Source organism: Ammodytes marinus (assembly GCF_949987685.1).
Source record: "Ammodytes marinus genome assembly, chromosome: 5".
Taxonomy (NCBI): Eukaryota; Metazoa; Chordata; class Actinopteri; order Uranoscopiformes; family Ammodytidae; genus Ammodytes; species Ammodytes marinus.
In genome coordinates this window covers 10,267,363-10,294,882 of record NC_137234.1, presented here as the reverse complement: position 1 = coordinate 10,294,882, position 27,520 = coordinate 10,267,363, and the positions used below count along the sequence as shown (strand labels likewise).

General features: G+C 39.7%; 1 protein-coding gene across 1 annotated transcript in view; it reads right to left on the bottom strand.

The window, feature by feature from the left end:
- Positions 1 to 27,520, bottom strand: part of plxnb2b (plexin b2b) — a 120,430-nt gene that overhangs the window by 8,217 nt on the left and 84,693 nt on the right. Inside the window, exons 11-29 of the mRNA XM_080027560.1 lie at positions 26,810 to 26,911; positions 26,145 to 26,240; positions 25,254 to 25,341; positions 23,978 to 24,144; positions 22,433 to 22,581; positions 19,121 to 19,235; positions 18,338 to 18,474; positions 17,705 to 17,887; positions 16,448 to 16,544; positions 13,336 to 13,539; positions 11,604 to 11,783; positions 10,254 to 10,390; positions 8,424 to 8,524; positions 7,276 to 7,505; positions 5,458 to 5,639; positions 3,182 to 3,248; positions 2,682 to 2,828; positions 1,283 to 1,439; positions 316 to 416 (exon numbers count right to left, since the gene is read on the bottom strand). Of these exons, the coding sequence (XP_079883686.1) occupies positions 316 to 416; positions 1,283 to 1,439; positions 2,682 to 2,828; positions 3,182 to 3,248; positions 5,458 to 5,639; positions 7,276 to 7,505; positions 8,424 to 8,524; positions 10,254 to 10,390; positions 11,604 to 11,783; positions 13,336 to 13,539; positions 16,448 to 16,544; positions 17,705 to 17,887; positions 18,338 to 18,474; positions 19,121 to 19,235; positions 22,433 to 22,581; positions 23,978 to 24,144; positions 25,254 to 25,341; positions 26,145 to 26,240; positions 26,810 to 26,911 (2,640 nt within the window). The remainder of the gene's footprint in view (positions 1 to 315; positions 417 to 1,282; positions 1,440 to 2,681; positions 2,829 to 3,181; positions 3,249 to 5,457; positions 5,640 to 7,275; positions 7,506 to 8,423; positions 8,525 to 10,253; positions 10,391 to 11,603; positions 11,784 to 13,335; positions 13,540 to 16,447; positions 16,545 to 17,704; positions 17,888 to 18,337; positions 18,475 to 19,120; positions 19,236 to 22,432; positions 22,582 to 23,977; positions 24,145 to 25,253; positions 25,342 to 26,144; positions 26,241 to 26,809; positions 26,912 to 27,520) is intronic.

Below are 27,520 nucleotides of genomic sequence, written 5' to 3'. Positions count from 1 at the left end.
CCAGAGCGCAAACACGTGTTTACATCCGCACATTGATTTGACTGTTAACGTATATAAAAAATAAACCAATGAATAGTTCTGTGATAAAAAGGCTTTGAGAGTTTCGATCCCAAAAAATGATTTCATAGCCACTGAGACACAAGATGTGAAGCTCAGCCTCTGAAATGCCATTAAAATAAGCAGCCCCGTTCACGTCCACACGCCCACATACAGCAATGTACTTCCCTTCTGCCTTCTCACATCGCATACTATTTTCAGCCCTCCCTTTTTTCTTTAAATAAGTTTCATCGAGACAAACATTTTGCCAGTACTCACGTTGTAATGAGCCAGAGTGTTGATGCGTTTCCACCGGCCCTCTTTCTGAGACGTCAAGTCCAGATCTGACAAAATCTGCCCCGTTGAACCCGGGCGCCACTCTGTGATGAAAAGACAAGGAGAGTAAAGTCAATCAAAGCTGAAGTTATCTCAGCAAATTGGAGGCACTGTTTTGGCAAATTGTTGCAATACACATATTCTAGTTTTAAAATTTTCTTCACTATTACCCTGAGGTTAACATGTAACAATGTTGTTTTAAATTCAGGCTCCCTCTATCCTCCACTAGTTACACACTGAGTACATTTTGGATCAAGAAGTGATGGATCAGTCTTTGTCTAAATAAATTCATTCCATTTTCTTTACTGTGATTTGCAGCCCAGCATTTTTCAATTCAACACCACCGCAGAAATAAGCTCTCGACACCATCTGCGACGTCTGATTCTTTTACAAGCCACCACCCAATATGAAGAGGGTTATCTTTCTGATTCACCATGAAAGAAAGCGGATCTCTGCTTATCTAAAATGTATAAAGGAATGAGATCTACAGCATGCGTGGGAATAAGAAATGGCTTTGAAGTCGGAAAACGTCTATAGAGCTTTTAGCCTTTCAAGTCAGTCCCTCAAGGTTCCCTGCCACAGTAGCAAGTCAAACTTTGTTTAGGGAAAGGCTTTCTTCACGTTTCCGACTCTAAATAACTTCTAAACCACGGTTAAATTATTATTACAAAAAAAAGACGGATTATTTTGCTCGATGGCCTTAAAATTACATAAATAATCAATTCCGTATTTAGACAAATGCATTTCTGATTTAATTAAAAATTAATTTCTGTCAGGACTGAAATAGCTTCTCCATTTTGACATCCCTGCCACTCCCCTGTAACCCTTACATTATTCATCATCATTAGATGTTTTCCTGCTTCCACTCATCCTCCCTTCCCCCCTTTAGGGTGGCCCCTCATCTACTCACCCAGCGTGAGGCTGTCGACTTTGGGCCTCTGGGTGTACGACAGGTTCTTGTACACCTGCTCTATGATCTTCTCCTTCACCTGTGAGATGGTGTCACAGGTCAGCGCCTTGACGGGCGTCACATCTGGACCCTCGCCCTGCACCAACACTTGCAGGGTCTGGCAAACACAAACACAAACACAGACAAAGACACAGACAACACACACATCAAACATTAAGCCTATGCGGAAATAGGATGCACAGAAAACATGAACCTGCAAATTACAAATATGCAATAATATTCAGACATGGCCATTGCACCCACCAACCAACCAATCAACGCACGCACACGCACCCACACAACCAAGTCACTCTGTCAGGATCTTGTAGTCATGGTAACCAAGCTTCCTTTAAACCAGACTCTCACACACACACACACACACACACACACACACACACACACACACACACACTCTCACACACACACCTGAGTGGACTCCTCACACCTGAGTGGACTCCTGTCAGCTGGGCCAACTAATGACCAAGACTCAGCGGAGTAAACTTTGACCCCTCCCCCCTAGCCTCTATCACTCAGTCGCGCTGTCAGAAAATAACTAACTGACCACTCCACAGATTCCAACAGCGGTGGGGAGGCGATTGCAAAAGCAAACCCCTCATAAGCACGTCTGCAATCAAATGAATGGGAAGAGCACGCTGTGAATTAAAGGCAATCGCAAAACACTGTCTGTCTGTGAAATCTAGCTCATGGCTTTTATTTCTCCCTCTGTAATTCAATCACAGAGGGCGATCCATCATGGCAGGAGACAGACGTGTAATTCAGGCTAATTTGATAATTGTGCTCGACAAAGCCATTACCCATGGGTCTTTTTATTTGCGCTGACTTTAACGGAAAACAGCTGTGTTCACATTAGCTCCCATTATTGAAACACAATACCAAAAGCGAGACCCACAGGTTTTTCATGACTCCAAAATGCCGCCCAAATGGATACAGAGCAAGTGCGGATTGGAAGGGTCGAGGGTGGTTTGTGGAGGTGGTTTTTGTTCTCAACTTGTACCATCTTGAAGTACTTTTCACCGCAGCCATGCATTCACCGTGATACTGGAATGTGATGCCCGTGTAGTTTCTGAGCCGAGAACATTGACACTCAAAATGGATGTCACACAAAAGCGGGAACTCGCCCGTGGGGTTTTTGGGTGGTTACCATGGCAACTGCACTGTGTGTGTGTGCGTGTGTGTATGTATATGTGTGTTTGTGTGTGTGTGTGTGTGTGTTTCTGTTTGTATGTATGTGTGTGTGTGTGTGTGTGTGTGTGTGTGTTTCTGTTTGTATGTATATGTGTGTGTGTGTGTGTGTGTGTGTGTGTGTGTGTGTGTGTGTGTGTGTGTCCATCTTTCTCACCAGGACGGAGTACTCTACATCGTCACCCAATAGGCCTGTGTCGTTAAGAGTGTACTTGGCTTTCTTCACTCTGACGTCCACGGGTCCTTTTTCGATCTGGTGCTTGATGGCTCGGAACAGTTTGTACAGGGGCTCGCCTGCAGAGTCCTGGAACACACACACACAGAGCTATTTATTTAGTCATCTTAGATGTTGTCAAGAAGCTAATTGCTGTGATTAGCATGTTGGATGACTGATGCATGCACATTATCAATACCAGGCACTAATGGAAGAAATGGAGAAATCCATGCACTGAGCGAATAGTTTGATGCTGCATCATCTCATGACACACATATGCAGTATTAGCGAACATCCATAAAGGACAAATCACTACGTAAATGATTGACCAATTTGAAAAAAAACAATACATACATATGCTAAGACTATTTTTAACTTGAGTTCAGAAAGGTTATAGCTAACATATTACATGTCATGACATTTTAATTGACCCACAAAATTACCTTCAGAAATTGGTAAAGGCAGATGGACATCCAGTTACACAGCATCCTCTCCACCACTGTCTCCGACCTGGAAAAACACATTTGACGAGCACTTTTTAATATCACCTTAACAAGAAAATGTAATAATCTTTGTGCATTAATGCAGTGCTTTAACAAGTAGTGCAGAAATAACATTGAAGTAGGAAAGCCAAAGGGAAAAAGGTGAAATATTTAATCAGTTTTATTATCATGCCACCTAAATTACAGATCTGCAGGCAAGGGGATAGCATTTCTCTTCACATATTTTGAACTAGGTTTTATGTATTTATCATGTTTCATGGTTAAGTCGTGTTCTGTTTAACCTGGTTGAAAATGTACCAAATAAATATAGTTAAATAAGTTATAGTTAATAAAGTTAAAGTTGAATTTTCATTTTCAGCTTTTAAAAGCAACGCTTCTACAAAATGTCAACAGAGGGGAACTTCCTGCACAGTTTGACAGTGTCAAGAGACATTTTTATCCAGAACTCATGTCAGTGGTCATTTGACAGATCGGCCATCATAATGTCAGACATCCACTGGCGGTGTGGTTAGTTGCTTGCTAGCATGCCTAATTAGATGTCTTGTATATAAGGGGCCCTGTGTTGGTACAATGGTTTAATCAGCGTAATGAGTCTCTCCATTGGGGGATAATTAAGATGTGTACTTGCCACATAACAGCGAGTCACAGCGTGCCTAGGCACAGCACACAGACAGATCACATAACCCCCCTCTCAGCAGTGATGAGCGACTGTACTGTCAGACCACTGGGCCCTGCTGAGGGAGGGGAGGCAGCCAAACGTGGATGATGGTCTGTCCTTGACATGATCATTATAGTGGTGGAAAGGGCAAAGAACAAAGATCGCAAAAAAATTGGAGATTCTATTTCTAGAGGCTATTTACTTCAGTCAGATGAGTCGGTTGGATGTTTAGAGACGCTTAGACTAATGACATGTTGCCAAGGGATTAGGCAATTTCAAAGAAAAAGCATTCATAGTTTCAGGGCAATGTTCCTAAACAATAAAGATTTATATGTTTATACCAATCGCAACATTTTTATTATTATTATTATTACTTTTTTTTATGTTTTATTATTATTTTTTATTTATTATTATTATTATTTTATTATTTTATTTTTATGATGCATAGCCCTTTTTCTAATATTTTGATCTCTCCTCTTGGAAAAAGGGACAATTATTATAATAGAATTTTTTTTAGGTTAGATGTTGGCTATACAGTAGTACCGCAAGAAATTTACAATTTAGCTGATGAAAGTTGATCTGATCAGGATTAAGAGCAAGAACGCACGTATAGAATCAAATGGCCCCACCATTAGAATGAATGCCCTCTTCTCAATAGAAATGTCCACTGAACATTCATCCTGAAACAAGGCAGAGGGCCAATACAATTTGACTAATGTATCGAAGGCAATCAAAAACATAATGGAGCAAAAGTCATTTTTAGCCTTGGCTGCATTGCTCAGCGTCTTTAGAATAAAAATATGAAGGAGACGCTGAGAGGAAACAGAGAAAGAAACATCATCCAGCACTTGGATATGCTTGGACTCCTAGGAGTAAAGAAAAAAACAGAGGGAGAAACAGAAGGAGGCGGCCTTGAATAGATCAAGCAGCAGTCTGGCTCTTGATGGAGGGCTACAGTAGTCTTTGCAGAAATTCAACAGAAATCATGGCAACAGAATACAAGTGTCCACTGCATCTTGAAGCTTATCCCAATCCTTCTAAAATGATTCAATATACTTCTGTCAGTCATTTAAACATGGAGCGATTCGAATCATACAGCTAAGAAAGAAGGACATTTTATATTCTCAGGGCATATATTGTTTAATAAGGTCGTCTCCCTCCAGCACAGCTAGTGAGGCCGCCATGATCAAGATGAAAATGCTAACATTTGGTGATTTGCACTTAATACAATGTAGGGAATGTCATTAGTTTTGCATGTATTTGGTCACAAACCAATGAAAAGTAAATGGATCACCAAAGTCATTACAAATGATCCTGAAAGTGACATGAATGCCAGTGATATCCAACCAAAAATTTACATTTTACAAAAAATGTCGCCTAACTTTGGCGATTGAGGAAAAAGTCTTTATTCGCTAACTTCATTGGAATATCTTCTGAAATCAGAGCTAAAAGCTTTCCATGATAGATTTGCCGTACAGAACTTCTACTGACACTTACCAAGCCTGACACTTAAGTTTGGTCATATTATCCAGTACTAACTGCTTCGCTCCTGGCTCACCTGCGCAGCATGAGTTTGGGGTTCTTGCTGTGGACGTATTCCTCCATCAGCTCCAGCAGCAGTGTTCTCATAATGTCGGTGTAGTATTCCAGTTTGCCATGCAGAGCCACTGTCAGCAGGGAGGCAAAGTACACCTTGGCCCTGGCGTTGAAGTCATGACTGCGCTCCAGGGTACGGATAAACTAAAAACACACACACACACACACACACACACACACACACACACACACACACACACACACGCACACAAAGAAACAGAACAAATGACAAGCAAAATTAATGATTCTGACGAAGCAAATCCAACATGAAATGCTTTTTAAATATATCCATGCCATATCCAAGAATAATGCTGGAGGAAATCAATAATAATCAAAGTAAATTCAATTATTTCCTGTTAAAGAACACCAATTAGTGGAATAGAATCACCCACACATATGCAGTTAACACCTCAGCTGCCTGTTTCTGTTCCAGCAAAATTGGATTATTAGCAATCTTCACACATCTCCCTCTGCTGTGTCTTCTGCTTTTCCTTTCTGTACTGTACTCCACTAACAAGACCATTACTAAGTCCTTAAATCGAGGGGAAGAGAGCCGTACATTTAGAGGATATATAAAGGACCTCACAGTATATTGAATATGATTACAGCACATTTTGCAAGCTAACAGAGATGTGTGCACCATTATCAGCAAATCCTCTGAAGACACCATAACCAACAATGAATGTATTTGACATGTTTATGGAGGATTGCCTGTGTAGCCAAAGCCTGATATAACAATGTCAAACCACATGAAAGGGACATATTGTTATATTGTACATACTCCTTCTTCGTGATGAATGAGGCCAGTTTGGCTTTCAGGAATGTATTTTCAATTTCTGAGTATCTCCCAAATGACATGCACACACTCCTGAGAACCAACATTTTCCTTGCCGACAACTGCTCCAGTAATTGTTGTGCCTATGGCAGTTACAGAACGTAGAACTTTAAACATGCCTGCAAGACATGGTTCAATGCTGCTAAACTTATTTGACAGGCTGAGATGAGAATGTTAAAAAACATATTTAAAAAAAATAAGGCCAGCCTCAAGTTTTACGTCTTTGTTCTGTATTCTGTGTGCTATAATGTATACATAGAACAAGTACTGTTTATTGCATGGTTAAATGAAGACTGAATGATGTTTAAAGAAAACAAAGGCTAGGAATCTGTAGCCACGCTGAGCTGCTAGCTGTGAGGCTGTAATCTGCGCAGCAGTGCATTGAGATAAATGCTAACCTCACAATGACAATGCTAGCATCCTGAAATTGCTGAAGCAGGAAATGTTCAATATATGTTTAGTTTGTGTTAGCAGCATGCTGGCTTTGGCTAATTACCCGTAATTTTATCTGCTTACAGTGCTAGAATGAAAGTCAGGGGGTTAACACATGTATTACATATTATCCTGTGGGAGACAGGAATGCACACAATTTCATGGCAATCGATCCCATTATAGCTGGCAAACATTTACATCAGTGGCAAAAATGTGGACCTGCTGTCAGTGTATAATGGGAAAGTCAATGGATTGCCAAAGTCATTCAAATCCATCCTCTGAGAACCATGAGTGTCTGGATACAAGTTGAATGTAATTTTGTTTAATAGTTGCTGAGGTATTTCAGACTGGACTAAAAAGCTGTGGCCTGACCATCCGTAGAGCCCCTTTTTAAAGTCTGGATGTGTTGTACAAGTATCACACGTCGATTGCTTTTAATGACGCTCTAATGTTGCGCTCCTTTACAACCGCCGCCGTAAACTCAAGCGATGCGTTCAGGTGCGGTATAATTACATTGATGAGGAAGGTCTTGGAGTTCAGGAGGTTGGAGAACTGGTTGAGCGCGTGAGTCACCGTGGCCCGCCGAGCCTCCGGGATGTCCAGCTTCCCCGTGATCATCACGTCGTTGGCGCCGTCTTTGGAGGGCAAGAAGAAGACGCGGTCCGTGTAGGTTTTGTAGTCCAGGAAGGGGATTCTGCCCTCGCTCTGGTCGTTGGTGTGATCCTCCATCTCGATCATCAAGTCTGCGAGATTGAAATAAATAAATAAAAATAATTTAATTGGTACCTCTTTCATATTTTAATAAGCAGCTTCTGTCAGTCCGTCTAAATGAATCGCTACCACACAGTGAGAGACCGAGGAGGGAAAGCTGTATTATTAGAGATTGTATTGTGTTACTCTTAACTGCAAAAACGGCTTCTCATAATGATGATAACATGATGTTAGGCGGGAGAATTTATTTTATTCAACCGCTGTACAATACATCATAGAAATGTAATCAGAGCTATGAAGCACTTCATCACTTCTTAGAAACATGGGATCCTTTGAGGGGCTTTAGTGATACTGCTGCCGAGCTCTTGCACATCTTGCACGCGCAGACATAGACCTGAAAGGGGGCTTGGGCACCTGTCGTTTGGCCTCTAGAGATAAGGTGCCCTTTTGCCAGAGTGTTTTCTTTTTCTTTTCAATAACTAGATAGATAGATTCCTGTTTGTGCACAGCATAGACTGCCAAATAGATATATATATTGATTGACTAAACATGGGGGGATTGGTTTTCCCACCCTCTCACCTGGAGGCAAGCACAGTGTGAAAGAACACACACACACACACACATGCATACATATGCATTCAAAAGTCAGTGTGAAGGTTTCCAAGAGTTTTCGTTTATTGATATTGATGCCTTTAGGAATTGCTTGATGTTATTTAGCAACTGGAAATGTGCCTCTTTGCTCGTTATGGAGGGCTAGGAATAAGTTGGGCTGTTTGCCATGGGAGGAGAATTTATAATTTATTTATTTTTTCCATGCATGTATAAGTTATAGCCGTTTACCGGTAGTCATTCCAGGCATATTATTTATGTATTTGCAATAAATGCCTGTTGAGAATGTGGCCCCCTGCCCCTCTAACATCCTCTGCACATCCCTGAGTGTTGGCTGGTACCTGTGAATTCTTTCTTGCAGCGGTCCCGCACACTCTCCTCCAGATTCTCAAGCTGGTGTTTCACCTTCTCGTACTCCCTCTCTGCCTGTTGACTCTTTCTCCTGCACAGATTCCACAAAGACAAAACGAATTATCATTATTTAATTGTTGTTTGATTGTTGTTTGAGTTGGCTTAGCCAGTTATTCTTCTCTGAGTTTCACAAAAAAGAAAAAAAAAAGCGCTTGTTTTTCCAGATATAGGTGCTTCATAAATATTCAGCAGGAAATGAACAAGTTGAACTAATGCATAACTGCCAGTGACAAGCACAAACAAATTAACTTTTTTTGTTCTCGTTTCTTGGAGATTTTAGGATACAAATAAATTAAATGAAGTGAAAATGAAGAGGCTATGCTATAAAAGTTTTAAAACTGTCCCTACACTAACATTATAATAACATGAACAACAAAGAGGAAGTTTTGTTATTCAAGGTGTAAAGTAAAAAAAAAAATCAAACGTTATTAATGGATTCAGAAAGTGGAAAATACCGAAAAAGTTGATGTTGACAGAAAAACATCCCACAGTTACAGTAGGAATATTTTAAAAAAATCATAAATTAAACAAACCTTTTTTAACAAGTCTGTTTCACTTTGAAATATCATACAAAAAATAAAGATCATTCTCAAGTCCTAACATTGGATATAACAGATTATCACGACTTGAACACAATTAAAAAAAAATGTATTGTGCTGTAATAAAAAATTTAAAAAATTTTTTATCTTAGAATACTCGCCAAGCATAAAGCCTGACAATAAGACACAACTCTAACCCAGCAGATTATAATGTTTATTCATTCAATGTGCATAAGGCTATTAAGCCATTAGGATATTAAGTCAGCCCGCAAGCAAATCAAATCACAGAGGCTTCGGTGAACTGAAAATCTCCCTGATGTGAAGCAACATTATGTAATAAAGCCAAGGATCATCTATGGATGATACACAGGAAATCCACCAGGCTCATTTTTATTTCATTGGCCAGTGCTAGTTGTGCGGAACCAGCTGCTGAATTACATGAGCAAAAATAACATTTCAACATTTTAAACAAGTTTACCACCGACAAGCTAATGCAAAAGTCTACATGAATGCATGTATGTATGTATGATAAAACAAGCCACAAAACAGTTAAATAAAAACAGACATTTAAAAGCTACCTCTGCCTTTCTGCCAAGAGAGCTAGATTAACGATTTATCAGCTGAACACTTCAGGATTTTGCTTAATTTTATGAGATTTGCACATAAAACATTTACAAACGGATGATAGGTTGAAGAAACCCGCTCAATGAAAAATTGACACAGAATTTCTGCTTTGAGTCTCAGAGCTTTAAAATTAAGGTTATTACTTTTTCTACAGATATTTCAAACAGATATATTCACCTAAATGAGATGTGCAAGCCCAGTTTTTACAGGGAAGAAAGATATCTCTTTATTTTATTTTTACATATAAGGTTTTTATAGTAAAAAAAAAAGGGTGACAAGACAAAACAGCTGAAGTTAGGTATCACGTTCATACAATATTGCAGGTTTGTAAGTTAGCTGGGTGACATCTTTTCCAGTTAACAGCACCCAAAAATAACTTCTACTGCAGAGAAAAGGTAAGTGATTTCGAAAAGTGTGTAAAATTGTTTAAATGGCCTTAACTGCACAGTATTTACTATGGAGTATTATGTGACATTTAGGTGAAGGGTAAGGAAGTTCAGTTATTAAATGGCTCTGCAGCGAAGTAGCTGGATTTACTTTTTCTCTCGTTATAACAGTGTATGGGCTATTTCCCAAGCCTAAAATAGCTTCACTTACCTGTAGCAGTAGACAGAGATGGCGATGATGAGCAGCATTGGCACAATGACAGCGGGAATGATGATGTACAGTGGCAAATCATTCTTCTTCTCGTACTCCACCGAGCAGACCACCCACTCCCCTTTCCCAAACTTGATCTATGGATACATACACATAATTGGTCACAGTTTTTGCTAAAGTAGCTGCAGGACCTCGGTTGCCGTGGTTATGTGCAAGTCGGCCCCACATTATCTGAACAAAAAGCATGAATGTTTTGAGTTAAATGCTTTATAATTAATCTTTTTTCGTTCTTTCTGTGGAGGTCTTGTGTTCCATTGAAAGTCTGAAGGTGTTACTTTATTCATGCAGCACAGAGCCACAGAAATAAAACAATAGCGCCCACTTAGAGGGAATCACCCAGAGGAGAGGTTACAGTATTATTTCACAATTGTGGCTGGGCTGTAATTAAAAGGGGCCTGTAGCTAAATTAAAGCTGTTTAACCAGTGAAAAAGATAGGGGTTTTAGGGATGTACAGAGGACACGCCTAGAAAAGAACAGTAAAGATTCATGATGCATGCGTGCTCTCATCTGAAAGTCGTGTATGTATCTGTAGTGGTAATATGTAACAAAGTGCATTTACTCAAGTAAGGTATGTTTATGGCATTTGTACTTAAGTGTTTTCTTTTCATCACACTTTATAGTTCCACTTTACTAGATTTGAGAGGCCCTTAATATATCTGACAGCTTTATTTTGTAGTTACTTAATACATTTAAATGTGTGCATATAAAACCTATGGAGGGCTCATATAAAAAAAAATATCATACCTTATGACAGATTAAACTACTATGGGAAAACTAACTGGCAACTACTTTGATTGTTTAACAAATTTTTCTCATTTTGTACAGGTCTGAACTATTGGTTATACAAAAAAAAACATTGTTAAGGTTTTACTTGGGGTCTGGGTAATAATGACAACTTTTTTTTAACAATTTTCTTATTTTGTATGATTTATGAAAAAAACAAATCAGCAGATTAATCATACAAAATAAAATCCTTAGTTGAGGTCTTATACATAACAGTTGAATCTTAGTTCCATACAGACCCAATGCAACAGTAAAAGGCCGCTTTTACTCATAACTTAAGCACTGACACATGAATTAAAATAAACTTACATAATGTTAATAATAGAAAACCCACAGGGGGAATATCTCTAAATGATGAACTTATACTTTTAATACTTTCCCCTTTTAGTTACATAGTTTTACTTGTAGCGGAGTATTTCAACAACGTGGTATTGTAACTTTTGTTTATAGTAAGGTATCTTAATATACTTAATCGAGTGTGTCTGCTTGTCTTTGTCTGATCTTACCGTTAAGTCCAGCAGCTCAGGCCTGGTGTCTCTGCGCTGGCGTCTGGAGCGAGCTCTGGGTTTAGTGGAGGGCGGCTCCAGAAATAGCTTGTCATCCTGAAGTGTGTTGACCAAACAGGGAACATCGCCCACAAACGCTTGAGCCTCTCCAGCCGTCATGGCTCTGGAGAATCCCTGACCCTGCAGGCAGAAGAGTGACTATAATGCTTAAAAGTGCCCGGGACTGAACTACATGGCAGATAAATCAATTAGTGCATTAATACATGGACTACTAAGACTCATTGTATGATGAGTATTACAAATGGGTGGATAAATTGCAACAGCACTTCACTGTTCTACCATGTGTGCCAAATGCAATTAGCAAGATTAAGATTATATTCATTGTAAGCTATTTTTTTTGTAATTTCTTACTTAAGACACTGTAGGCACGGCTCCAGTCAATCTTACATTCTTGGCACTGTAATAAGCATTTCTAAAGCACACACACACACACACACACACACACACACACACACACACACACACACACACACACACACACACACACACACACACACACACACACACACACACACACACACACACACACACACACACACACACACACACACACACACACACACACACACACACACACACGCTTTCAATTATTCTAATGCAGTCTGGGATATAAGAAAGGTGAAATCAGCTTAAGTAAACCAGCGCCTGAGTCACTGAAAAGGCCTCAGACCTCCTTCTGCAGACACCTCTCCAGACTAATTTCACTAAAATGCCCAAAGAAGATAAAAGAAATACTGTTGAAACTGCTGACTGACTTGAAGAAGCGAGAAACTTTAAGACGAATCTACAGCTGAATAGATTAGACAATTGATGAGTTGTTTTACAAAGAATCTGATATGTAACAGTTACTATTATTCATAGACGGTAATTTTTCAAGCACTAATGTCCTGCATTTCCTAGTTCCGGCTTGTTGATTGTTATGATTTGGTCTTTTTTTTTCTTATGTCATAGTTTCTTTCTTTCTTTTACCTTTCTATTCATATCTACTCGTGTGTGTTTGGTCCTCTCCTCACATGTTTAAACCAGTAGTTCCAATATAGGAAACATGACATACAAGAACCTTGTTTTAAAAACTTAGTTATTTGTCAGTAAGACACATCCTTCTGCACAACAGCAGAATAATGTGTATTTCAGTTCATATCTAGACTGGATGGATACCTAAGGTTTTGGGTGAAGGTACTTGGGTGACTTGAGCATCCTTTTTATCCAATGATGAGTGTTAAAATAAACAAATGCTACTACTAGCATCCATTTGTCTCACTTAATTTGACTTTAAAAAAAACAACCACACCACTTGGCTTAAATGAATTGTGCTGCTATTTGCATAATTTCTAACATACAATCAAACCTAACTATAATTTACGCAGCTCAAGAGTATAAAAAAAAGTGGTGCAGCAACTGCAATTCAGCATCTCTCTCTATATATATATATATATATATGATTTTATTCAGGACACAAGAAGATCCGTAGTACAAAGTATAAAAAATAGACTCAATACATAGATAACAACAAAAAGCACACCAATGCATGCAGATTAAAAAAACACAAATAAAATAAGAGATCAGCATACAACACTTGCAGTCTTAATTCTTTGAACAACTTCTCAGAAACACAGCGCTCTCATACTACAAATGCAGCATAAGAAAGGGGGGCCAGGCAAGCTGTACTTACAGTGACGATGATGATGCTGGCCTCAGAGATGACTTTATTGGTCATGTTGTCAAAGGATGGGTCTTCATAGTACTTGAAGGACGTCAGTTCCTTAAACCAGTTGTCCAGGTGGATGTGCGTTTTGTATGTGTGCTGGTTCAGGTTTGTCTGGTTTATCGCCGGAGACCGAAACTGCATGACCGTATCATTCTTCTCGTGGGCTTTCTGAATGTGTCAGAGGGAGAGTAAAGTTGTCAGAAACAATTCAGAGTTATATGTTGACATGTAGCGTCCATGAAGTAAGCAATAAAAGACAATTGAGGGACAATATTAGCAGTATTCAACCTAAAAAGTATGGTGAGATACTGTAGAAAAGCAAGCAGTGGGCGTTGAGGGATTTTTTGTTGTTGATAAAAAGCAGTGAATTACTCTTTTTGTTGTTCTGTCATTCTATTAAAATATCATTCTGCCGTTGTAGTAACAGTGATGAATAACAACTCATTTTGAGTAATTCCTCCTCTGGCTTCGTTTGTTTGTTTTTGATTAACTGGACCGATGGCTCTATTTTTTGTCACACTCTTGATTGTTTCGGTACAGGGCTGACAGTAATGTGTGTCTGTGACAGCTAAAACCTAGTCATATCCAGAGTTTATATTTTTCAAAAATGACACAGCACAATGCCTAGGCTACATCAGATAATGCTTTGAAAAACTCAAACAGACTTACTATAAATCTTGAGTGTTTTTTTGTCAGCTAACAGTAGCTGTATGATATGTCTGTCTTATCCGATCATAGATTGATCTGTTAAAAGGAGCCGTTCAACACTTGGAAATGGCAGAGAGGATTTATACCACTCCTATATAAAAGATACAGCCAGCAGCCGTACTAGCCTACTCGTCTGGGTAATTCCTCTGTAGCACAAAGACAGGAAATGGGGAAACCGCTAGCTTGGCTCCTTTCAAAGTAACAACCAGTACCTATTAACTCACTTATTAAGATCTTTATTTAATCTGTACAAAAACCACCATTGACCATTTTTACAGGCGACAGGGATAGTCTATATAAAAAGGGATATTTATTTTCTTCTGGGAGCACTAACTTCCTGGAGCCTTCACTGGTTGCCTGGCAACTGGTCACAGCCAGGAAATTGTTACTTGTAGCTCCCACCCATAAAACCAGAGTTCACTTTTCCACAAATTAGATATAATATGTTAATAGTGAGCTCTAGAGGTACTGGGTTAGCAGACTTTGCAGCCACTGCAGAGGCTAGTGGTTGTTGTTTGTGTCTTGGGTCATTTTAGGTTCTCAAGAACAACAGGCAAATTGCAAGTGATTTAATCTGATGGTGCCATTGAAACTTGAAGGTCGTAGCTAGTAAAGAACTGAAGTAATAATATGTCCTGATGGGTTATGGTTTAAGATGTCAAAAATATGGTTGCCATTGTTGGTTCAATTCCCCACCATGAAGCTTTGCTGCAAGTCATTCCTTCCTCCCACACTATATCATGTCAATTCTCTACACACATGTAGCCTAATGAAGGCAAACATGCTAAAAGTGTGTCAACAAGACCAACAGTGACAATGGACCAACCATCCCATCCATAGAGTTGCTTGTGTGGTGTTAATAAAATAAATTAAAACCCCTAGTACATTGTAAATGGGTTGCTAGGAAGCCTCTGTGGCGCCGTCTAATCTTAAAAAAACTAAGTAAACAGTAAATCCCTGTAGCATCATAAACTGTAAACTTAAACTAGGAGTTGAAGAAGCCAGCAAGCAATATACCAAATCCAACTCACAATCTTTTGTAAATATAACTTTGACTTGAATTTCACCATAATATGTGATTATTCTAATCTAATCAATTGATTTCAAATCTTCCTAATTTAAAAGGATTTTGAGTGTACAACCAGTTATGTCCAATACACTTTACTATAAAACAAGTATTTACAAGTAACTTTATTCTATATAACTTTGATCAATGAGCTAGGCAAAAGTTACACCTGGCAATCAAATTGCAAATACTTAGAAACAGCTAATCTCTTCATAAGAACACCACTGTGTGCTGCGACCCATTGTCATAATCTTTACTTAAAAAGATTATGACTAAGCTAAGTTTGAACAGCTGTATGAGTCTGGAAGTCTTTGCTTACAATTACAAACAAGAGCTGCAGGGTATTTACAGCAAAAAAAACAAAAAACAAAAGAAAAAACATCACAGCCTTGAGCCGCTAACCTGACCCAAAATGCAATCAACATGTTTTCAGTACGTGCCAGCAGCAATAATTACTCCACATAGTTGGGTCTAGTTCAGTGGATAGACTTAAACCAAGAGAAGCTTATGAAGTTGACCAGCCAAGGCCTTTGAGATAAAGCTTTATTTCCCGCTTCTAGGTTGTGGCAGCCAGAAGTCTTTTCAAAATCTCTCCCGTCTCTGGGTAGCAGGGAGCAGGGACTTGGCCAGGAGGAAAGTGGGGCGGAGTGGCAAAGTCACATAATCTCCTGAAACCTTAATGCCGGTATTAAATTTAGCACTTTTGAATGAAATGAGCAAAACTGCTACTGCTTAACTCTGCCCAGTACACTGAAGGGCAGGCGCTGGCAAGCTACGTGCAAGTCCCTCTAGTTCCCTGGCAGAGGCAATCCTACTTGATTAGGCTGGACGAGGTACATAGTTATATTTGAGTGAGGGGGAAACGCATGGTGTATGGGAGAATAGTCATAATTTGGTGAGGGTGAAACTGCCATTTGCAGTCCTGCAGGTTTTAAGGATTTATGGCCAGAGAAGTGAGATGAAGTAAGTAATTCTGGTTTATGGAATCTCACTGATCAGTGGACACAAGGAGGGGTAAAGAGTGTGTGTGTGTGTGTGTGTGTGTGTGTGTGTGTGTGTGTGTGTGTGTGTGTGTGTGTGTGTAGTTGTGGGTTCATGAGATGTGTTGATGTCCATGGACAGTGCTGTGCCAGGGAGACAGGGAAATACAAAAACAAAGAAATTCTTTGAAACAAATAATCATAGCATGAAGAGAGAGCAGAGAAATGGCGGGGACTTTTCGGTGGCCCGACAGGCTGAAAGATTGGGAGGACGACGCTGATATATGAAGGGAATAAAAGAAGAAATGGATGACACACTCACCTCAGAAACATTCAAATTGTCTCCGACGGAAACAGTTAAGACAGCATTCTGGATTAGGTCAAAGCCGGAGCCGGTCACAACAATGTTCCTCCCTCCACTAAAACACACGTATAAAAAGACGTACAAACACAACCAACAACATAAGAAGGCACATCTATGAGCATAGATATCAACTGCCACACAAAGACATGCTCATAGGGAAGAGTTACAGTAAGACAAAAACAGTTCTTAAATTGCACCTGGGGTCATTTTCATCAGAGACAAAAACAAATTAGTTTAGCCCGCAAGCAGCCTGTTGCTCCAGTCTGGTTGCTTAATCACATGCCGACTGATGCATTCAATTGGACATAGAGAAACAAGGTAACTGTCTAATGCACTCATTTTCAGCGATCATCAAGCAGTTTGGTACAACATCAAAGACTGCCGTGTTTATCCCCTTAAGCCAATATGAAGTTAATATGAAGAAAATATTCTGCACAAATACACAGACATGGGCATAGTGCTAAGCAACTCTTGGAGGACAATTCATACTTTTAAAAAGCAAAGAGGTTCCTCACGGCAATGAAAACCTCAACCAAGGTTACAGTAAGAAAGAAGCTTGCAGGGCTGAGAACAAGGCAGGTGCCTATAGCGCTCAATTTTCCATAACAGTCAGTACCACGCTAGGCAACCTTTTGCTCAATGTCAATTCACACCAATAGCACAGTGTGAAATATCAACCTTGGTATTATTGTTCTATTTTATTCAGATAAGACTAGAAGACTTCACTGTATCTGTTGTTTGGGTTTATAAAATGTCCAACAGCTTATCAACTAAACAGTTTGAACTACATGTGAATGTAAGTGAATATTTCTTTAGAATCTGCAACCTGTCTGTACTGTGTGTGTGCTGAGAAAAAATCCAGTGTGGATACACAGCCTACAATCTGAAACTGGTATGTAAACAAAGCGGGCCCACTGTAAGCTGGCAACATGCCTGATTACAGAGCCTAGGCTGTGTATGAACTCTGGATTTTTTTTTGCCACACACAGAACATGTAGCAGACCTTGCAGGAGATTTTGACAACAAGCATATCCTAGAATCACTGACTCCACCTTGTGTAATCATGATATACACAAGTCAAGAATGGACAAAAACATGAGAACACCAGCCAAATACAACAATTTGCCTTGAAGTATCATTCAAAGCCCTTTGTGTTCAGTTAACGTAAAAGCACTAAAAACTGCAAAAGGGGGTGCACTTCTACTTTATACTGACCAGACAAAGCTTCCTTTCGGTCGGTGGTCCTGCACGTTCGGGTTTTCCAAGAATTGGAAGGCACTTGGGATGGCTGTTGTGGTTTTCTTTCCATACTTCACTGTGACGGCGAGAAGGTCGGAGGGCACCTTATCTGCTGGGTATTCTCCTGTCCTGCAGGTGATCTCCGCTCTGAATTGCTCCCTGCCAAGACAAGGACATGACTAATCACTGGCGGGCTGGAGCAGCGAGGGTCCCACAAGGTCAGTGGGCATCGGAAGCCAACATGTCTGCAGCCTGACAGCTTGTTAAATCCTGGCTTTGCTGCTTCTCTAGCTCGTTATTTTCTGTTACTTCTGCCTAAAATGTCACCATGGGCTGGTTTTGACAGAACACCTAGTGGTCACAACAGCGTAGCCAAATTTTTATGAGGAAAATTATCTTTTACCCGTGACACCAAAGTTGAGATCAATTCCAATTTTTTTTCAGGAATGTAAAAGAAGAAAAAAAGTAATTCATGGGCGTCAAATGGTTTATACTGCACTGAAGTATTTGCATACAATACATTGGCTGAATAACAAGTTATACAACTCAATTATAACAGAATTGGGCTTTTGGCGTGAATGACAATTCTTGAGGGAAAAAAATCCTTACACAGTGCAGTCCACCCCTCCGATTGTGACCTGGACATCATCCTTACTGCCAGTGTCCAGAAACCTTCCAGAAATTGTAATGAGAGTGCCCCCAGCCCTAGGACCTCTGGAGGGCTTTACCGCCTCGGGGATTGGGTCCTGGTGAGGGGGTTAGGAGGAGGAGGGTCACAAGATACAGCATGAATACATACTCATATTTTCCTCCGGCTAGAATTTACATGCGCGCACACACACACACAAGCTCCCACCCACTCGCTCAAAGACGCAATAACAACACACACACAAGCATTTCCTCTCAACCTCCTTGATCTTCCCCCAGTTCTCTATCAGAATCATATACACACACACACACACACACACACACACACACACACACACACACACAAAAGCACCACATCTGCCTCAATTTGCTGAGCAAACAGTTAGGCGGAGCACTCCCCTGTGGGGAAGCTTTAGCGGAGCCAGAGATATGAAAAGCCAGTTAAATAGCTACACTGTAGCCTGTTAAAGTATTAGAGAAAAAAGGGGGGCCTACTGCACAGAATATGGTTAAAGACGAATGCAAACACATTCTGACTCTTCCTTAAGTGCATTAACATTGTAGTATGACAGCATGTAAGTGCCTAATTTAGCATTACATTAGGATATGGATTTGTACATTCCACCTTAATGACATTTCCCTGGTATGTTCTGATAAGGGGTTAGGAAATGGAAACATAACAGAGACTGTGAAACAACAAAGCTGTGTGTGTGTGTGTGTGTGTGTGTGTGTGGCAGTATTTACCCTGTAGGTGAAGTATATTGAGGAGGTTCCTCTCTTTCCCCCCTTCAACTCCACCTCCACCACACCCCATTTGGTGCTCCTTGGGTCATCAAAGGGGCTGATCTCACACACCACACTGAACAGGACAAAAGAAGTAAGACAGGGGCTGAAGCTAACAATTGTTTTTATAAATCGATTAATGTACCGATTATTTTCTCTTTCCATAATACATTTATAATTTCTTTCTACAAAATGTCAGATGAAAACATGGACATAATATCCATTATATTGCATGTTTTGTTCGATCCTCAACCAAAAATTCTGTAAAGTTTATTAGAAGGAGCAGCACACACTCACATTAGAGAAGTTGGATCCAGAGCATATTTGACATTTTTACTTGGAAAATGGAAAATTACTTCAAATTAAACAGTTGCTGGTAAAAGTATTTGCCAATCAACTGAGGGATTAATTGTCTCATCCTTTTCATCCTCTATTAAGGACCTGTATTACAGATTAATGATCCGCTTCACTCGGTTTGTGAAAGCAATTGTGGAAATTGGATCAGCATTTTCTGAGCTTCGACAACTTTATAAAAAATAAATAAAAAAAATCACGTCTGCACCACATTGACTTCCAGACTGGAAATGGAAAAACAGACAAGCAGAACAAACAGATGGCCTCATGCAGACTTTTTTCAAATGTATCCATTCAAATGAGGTTAGAATATTGCAGATATATTATTGCATATTGGCAAGAAAATAAGCACAAACGCCTTGTTTGAGTTATTTGGAGTTATTGAAGTAAATAATAAGAAATGAAATGTGTTTTGTTGTTCATGTTTTGCAGTGGTAAGACATGATTAACATGCTCAGCACATATTGATTATAATAGAACACATATTCTTCGGTTCTAAGCAGTCATGAGCGCCGTGCGATTATTAATGCCAGATTGGTTGCTTCTAGCATCTTAGAAAAAAATTAAACCCCTCAAGGAATTTTCCCACATTGCATTGCCTGGAGTTTTTTTCTAACATGGAACCATGTGAGTAACCAGACACGTCCACGTCTGCTGCTTTCCTCAGGGGGAAAAAAATGTGTTGCTGATGAAAGAGGTCAGCATAAAATGGCAATCCTCCTTCAGGGGGCTAACAGGTTGGCCTCTATTAGATAATTAACAGCTTCAAACAGTGATGTGAAGGGAAAAGAAATGATCACCCCCAAAAAAAGAATAAAAGAAAACGTCCAAATATAGCTACAAGCAAGCGAGCTACAACACGCAGCAGACCATGCAAAGGAACTAACAACTAGATGAAGATCACAGCAGGCACGTTAGCACACAAGAGTGGATGATTTAAGGGTGAAAAACATTCCATCTGCTCTCATAAATCCTGGTTTATGCCTCGTCGTGCAGATGGCGGGGGGCAAGAATCTGTCATAAACGTGGATGGATCCTGCCAGGTGTCTCTACAGCTCTGGCTAGTGACTGTTGGTCAACAATGTGGTTGTTTCCTCCTTTAAAAGACAATTGGTATGAAGTGAACACTTTTCAAAACAGCTGTGACTGAAGTGTATTTCAAAAGGCTCTAGATTATTCCTGTTTTTTTTTTGTTGTTGTTGCAATGATCATTAAAGCATTGTTGGGTTGAGGGAAAATAATGAGAGACTGCAGCGTGAATAGACCACCCTTGATACTTTATTTTTTTCTGCTTCAATATATTTCAGAAGGAAATATTACTCCGCTGCCCTTATTTGACAGCTGTAATTGCTTTTCAAATTAAGATCTGGCATTTAAAAAAAAACATATTAAGCTTGGGAAAAATACAATACACCTTTAAAAGACTTATTTGGTTTGGCTTTTCATGAAAGAGCAGCTTCTTCTAGTTTGGGGCCTCTTGTCATGTCTCAGATGTCTATGAATTATGAGCAGTTCCACCAAGGAGACATTTCCCCACTAACTTTCTCAGATAGTTCAGTTCAAAAGAATATCCAATATGTGATGCAGAAGACAAAGGAAAGATTAGGGAAAATTGCAATAAGTGAATACAAATCGGTCGAACAACTCGAACAACTCACAACTCCAAACTGTATATAAAGTTGTTAAGACTAGCTCCACCCCAAACAGCTGCTACAACAGTAAAATGCTACTTAAAGTTGTTGCATCAGTTTGAACAAACTAATGATATAACATATTATATCGGTCACAGTTGCCATCTTACTGCAGGACACACAGTCCTTTTGATATTTGAAGAATATTTTGTGAAAACATTACTGTACTTTAACTCTAAATTACAATCGTGATTGCAGATGGTTCACTCTAAGCAAAGTTTTTTTTTTTTTTTTTTTTTTTTACATTAACGTGTTGACTGTGGAATGTGCACACATAGACCTCCAAGGGGGTTTTGGCACCTGCTGTTTGGCCTATTAATTTATTTTTCTTCAATAAATAAATAGCTTCCTGTTGTCGCACAGCATGCCCTGCCAAACAGATATATTGATTGAATCAACGGCAGGAGATGGATGCTCCCACCCTATTACCCCCCCCCCCTCCCCCTCCCTTCCCTCCTGGTTTCCTGCCACAAAGGCAAGCACAGTTTGAAAGAATGCAAAAATGCACGCACACACATGCATACGCGTATCATATGTTTGAGATAATAGCTGAACATGTGCCACGTAGCTGGTTATGGAGGGCTCGGTAACATGTATTCTTTGCATGTTATCATTGATTCACTTTGACAGTGTTTGCACAAACCTTACTCACAGCTTTGTTTTAAATACATACATTTCAATATATGTTAACACGCAGTCAATCCACACATACATTTATTTAATTATTTACAAAAAATACGTTTATGAATTTGGGTCCCTGCCCCTTTACACATCCCTGGTTGGTACTTACAAAAAAAAGGATCAGAATACTTCTTCCATCATTAAAATTCCCCTATAAAAGAGAGATGCTCTTTCTGAATCAACATGCATCTTGAGACTTCCCGATCAATAGAGTGGCATAATGAGCTAATTAAAATAAACACCCAGGTCACCTCCAGGGAAAGGCAAAGCACTCTGTGGCTGATAAAGCATCCAAAAGTTTACAAAAAAACAAACAAGGCAAACTTAAACCTGCCAGAACACAGCTCTGAACAACATCCAACAACAACAGAAAGACAATGAGTGAGTGAGTGAATGAGTGAGTGAGTGAGTGAGTGAGTGAGTGAGTGAGTGAGTGAGTGAGTGAGTGAGTGAGTGAGTGAGTGAGTGAGTGAGTGAGTGAGTGAGTGAGTGAGTGAGTGAGTGAGTTTTTGTGTGTTGCGGTTTATAAAATGTGTGTTAATATTACCTTGTGGAGACAGAGTACTTCTCCTTCTGATGGATACAAGGTTTCCCAACCACTGTGATGCGTTTAATGTCTTCTTTATGGATGCCTAGGTTGGTGCCTCTCATAGTGACTGAGATTCCTCCCCCTGTGGGTCCAAAACGCGGCATGATCTTGATGTTGGGGAAAGAGTGGTGGCGGGTGGGGGTGGGGTTTGGTGTTTATAGGAAGAAAGGATTTGAAATGGATTTAGACAGATTAGTTGTGCACAAAGAACATACAGGAGATTTACACAGACTGTTTAATTCTGCTGAATAACTGGACTTAATGTATTTAGTATTCAAAGCCACGGTTGAGAATTACATCCATATCCATAATCAAGTTTGCATTTATGCGCGTATGTATTAGACTCCAAACGATGCTGGATTTTTTATGTTGATACTGAAGATACTTTCGGATAATTATAAATCATATTGCAACACATGGGCTGAAATTCGACATAAACACATAACATAGACAAACATGTTTGTGATAAAGACATGTTTGAGGAAAGATACTTTATAGTGGAACAATACTTTTGCTAACTATACAGTAAATAATAGATAACAGGAAACTTTACAGGAAACATTATACAATCTTAAATAATTGAATAATAACTATAAATTAAACACATGAAACAAAACATTATAAAATGTTAAGTAGCAGCCAGCTGGCGGTGCCTCTAACACCAGCACCACATGTTCACAATTACAATGCTAACATGCCTATATTTAGCTGTATACATTTACACCATCTAAAACATAGCATTTACTTTAATCACAAACAACAGCCAATGCTGATGGAAAAAGTAATTAGTCAAAAGATTTATTTGAACTAATGACGGTGCTGGATGAAAAATCACTAAAGTTTGAAAAAATCCTGCAGTTAGACATGTCACTAAAAACCAAAAATGTTGACGTCCTGGTGGCGCTAGAGGGAATGTTACAGATCACTAAAGGATTCAATTATCTGGGGACTATAAATGTTTGTACAACGTTTAATGGTAATCCATTGGATAGTTGTTTGAGATATTTACAGTAAGTCCGAACATAGGTGGTAGATGGACGGATCAATCAACAGACAGAACAATACCCATCATATACATAAAAAATAGGCCATACAATTACACACACACACACATCGATTTATCTGTAATACATTTATCTTGCAATGCATCAGTTTGCCTGTATGTATGGTCATAACCTCTCTTTCACATTGACTTCGAGACAACAGTTGCTGATGGATTTTCGTCAATGACAATGAGGCACCAACAATTAAGTGAGCAAAGAAAGTATTGATCCAATCTAGACGTGCTGTAGATCAGCTCAACACGCCCTCAAGGAGAAACAGACTTACCCATGGACAGAAACATAAGGACCAAAAAACACACGGACAGTAAAGTGGAAAATCAATACTCCAATCAGCAAAGTCAATTTCTCTACAGCGCTCATCAAAAGCCTATCGTGCACGTTTTCAGTTCAAAACAGAGAGAAAATATAAAAGAGACGAGGACATTGTTACTATACTCACATCAGTGATCATGGGGTCGGGGCACTCGAACCCTTGTTGGTCAGGACTGCACAACTTGTCGTACACACACGCCTTCTGCCTGGTGCACCACACACACCTGTACTTGGGGTCGGCATTCTTACACAGGCTACAGTCCTCATTCCCCATGGAGCAGTTGTACAGGGTGACTGTAGGGGAGGCAGCGTGGGGGGGGGGGGGGGGGACAGTTTGCATTGTTATAGCTTTCTTATATTCTTAAAAAAAAGGTCTTGCTTTTATAGTTTAAATTTGGTCTTCACTAAAAATCTTTTCGACAACTAAAATCCCAATGAGATAAGAGAGTGGATTTGCTTATGTTGTTCATATGCGAAATGTGAGAGGAAAAAAAATTAAAAAAAACTGCACACAGTCTAAAGTTATTCCAGTCAGCATTGGTTGAGGGTGATAACTACTAATACAAACATCTCCCACATTTGGCCACTGCAAAACATAAGAGAGCAGCATTGAGTGGGTAATGTGGGTAATGAAGGCGCCAGGGTTTGACAAGGAAGAAGAAAGCTCTCAAGCTTTGCAGACTCCCTTGCCCTGGGTCAGCCTGGCAGGCTACACTGAGTCTGCCCAACTTCATAGAGGAAGCTAGTTTGGGCTGACTCTGCAGAAAAAAGTACCTTCACGTTCTCTATTACAAGCTTATCGGCAGCATGTTTTTATTTACAGTGAATATATTTCTAAAAAGACACTAGAATGAGTAAAAGATAGATAGATAGATAGATAGATAGATAGATAGATAGATAGATAGATAGATAGATAGATAGATAGATAGATAGATAGATAGATAGATAGATAGATCTATAGATCTATAGATAGATAGATAGATAGATAGATAGATAGATAGATAGATAGATAGATAGATAGATAGATAGATAGATAGATCTATAGATAGATAGATCTATAGATCTATAGATAGATAGATAGATAGATAGATAGATAGATAGATAGATAGATAGATAGATAGATAGATAGATAGATAGATAGATAGATAGATAGATAGATAGATAGATAGATAGATAGATAGATAGATAGATAGATAGATAGATAGATAGATAGATAGATAGATAGATAGATAGATAGATAGATAGATAGATAGATAGATAGATAGATAGATAGATAGATAGTGTATTGTGTAGAAATGACGAAGAATGCTTTATTTTAATTTGAATGCCCCACACTTGGACTAGATGTGTACACACAGCCGATCACAAACAAAATCCCCACATTAAGATGTGAGAGAGCATACCGTTCAGTGTGCTGTCCATCTTCCTGCCCGACTCCTTGTCCTTCACGTAGAAGAGAACATTGGTCTCCGGTGACTTTTCGTAGTAAAACTAAGGAATTCAAAGAAAATTCATTATTAATTCAGAATCAAGTGATTAATGGTACTTAAGCCCTTTTTCTGCAAACAGTGTGTGGGCTGACACTCCCTCATGCCAAGAGAGAGAGAGAGAGAGAGAGAGAGAGAGAGAGAGAGAGGAGAGAGAGAGAGAGAGAGAGAGAGAGAGAGAGAGAGAGAGAGAGAGAGAGAGAGAGAGAGAGAGAGAGAGAGAGAGAGAGAGAGAGAGAGAGAGAGAGAGAGAGAGAGAAAAAAAATGGAAGGGAAAAAAATTTACCGAGTCCGGCAGATTTTTTAGCTGGCGAAATCAATGTTGGATAGGAAAATAGCTGGGGGCTAGGCACTGCTTGAGCTTCCCAATCAGAGAATTCACAATGTGTAGACTGTGAGCTAAAATAACTCCAGTGGGGAAAGTCTGTCCATTAGAGGGAGCTAGAGAATATCAAAGGGGGCTGTGAATACCAGCTAAAGGGCGATTTGATTTCTAAGCCCCCCATGATAAAGAGAGCTGTCTCATAGATACGTTTGGCATTTAGACTAGTTTCAGAGTTGAAACATTTGAAATCAAGAGGTACTCTACAATATTTTTCAACTCAGTTTCACGGTTGTTTCTACATTGCACTTTAATAATCCACGAATCAGCCACAGTTCAAGGACTCGTGTTGAGTGGACGGAGGGAAAATTGCCCAGAAGCTACCTGAACAAGCTGAGTGGTACAGGAACAGAATCGGCAGTTCAGTGTGAAAGCGACGCCGAAGGGGTCAAGTGTCGAGCAACTAGGAAAACAGCGGTACTCACATTGAAGCCGCTGAAGGTGTAGAACGGCCCTTCCTCGGAAAGGACTTCATCTTCCGCATTCTTCATCAGCTCTGTGCCGATGGTGAAAACACGACCCTGAGAGAGACCCAGAGACAAATACAAAAGACGAGCAACATTGCTGTGTCAATTTATGTAGATCCTATTTGCAAAAACGCTTTCTCTCCGATCCTCCTCTTCTTCCTTTTTATATTCACTACAGGGCAAGAAAATAAAAAGACTATCTTGGAACTGCAGACTGTTGGGTCTCACTCTGAGAAGTTTGGATAGGATGACTGGCTTATTTCCTTGTTCTCACAATGTAACAGCATGGCGGCTAAACAAAGCACATTCACAAGTCAAGACGACAATTATTTAGATGGAAAAAATTTACAGCATCAGGCAGGCAGTGCCTCGGCTGCACGTTGGCATAGTTTACTTTCTATCGGACCCATGAGGGTGATTTATTGGTAAAACAAACGTGCCGACCTGTAGGGACCCATGTTGAAAAGGTGCTGATATGAAGTTATGTTGCAAGACATTTTAAAGGCGTCAACATTTTTGTTATGTGCAATCCAATGTTCCCTGTTCTCCTGATACAATCCTCAAGACGTGTTTCAAAGCATCGACCAGGAATGCTTTAAAATTCTGTGTCTGTGCCGCTTTACCTGGAAAAGGCCCAAATTGATCCCCTCGAAGCTGATGCGAGTCTTGTAGCCCACGGGGATCCACACAGGATCTGGATTCTCAAACTGAGGACACTTGGCTCCCTGAGAAGGCATCAAAAATAAAATCATCAGATACTCCCGCTTTCAATCATTCACATTTTTTAAATATGCCAACCACTTAACTGACACCCTTATCCGTGGCAACAGATAAGTGTATCTCTGAAACATCTGCCATTTTCTAAATTGATATCCTCCACTCTAAAGAATTTGTCACGCGAGATGGTTCTGGCCGATACCAGGAATTTAGTTATTTTTTTTAAATTCATTTTCAAGGTGGAATTTGGATCGCTCAGGCACAGCGTTACGTGTGGCATTTAGATTGGTCTTTTGGATCTTCTGCAACACGTTTTCCAGCATTTATCGATACACTAGAGGGCAAGGGCAAGTGTATTAACTGTAAATAGCACATTTAAAAACAACTGGAGTTGACCATGGTGCTGTACAAAACAAATCAAAAGAAATTGACATTTGGGCGCTCTGTGACGTAGTAGCTAGAGTGCGTACCATATTGGCTCAGTCCATGTCGCAGTGGTCATGGGTTCGAATCCGACCCGTGGACCTTTATTGCATGTCATCCACCTCTCTCTCTCTCTCTCTCTTCCCCCATTACCACTCTATCTCTGAACCTTCAATTATCAATAAAAGGTTAAA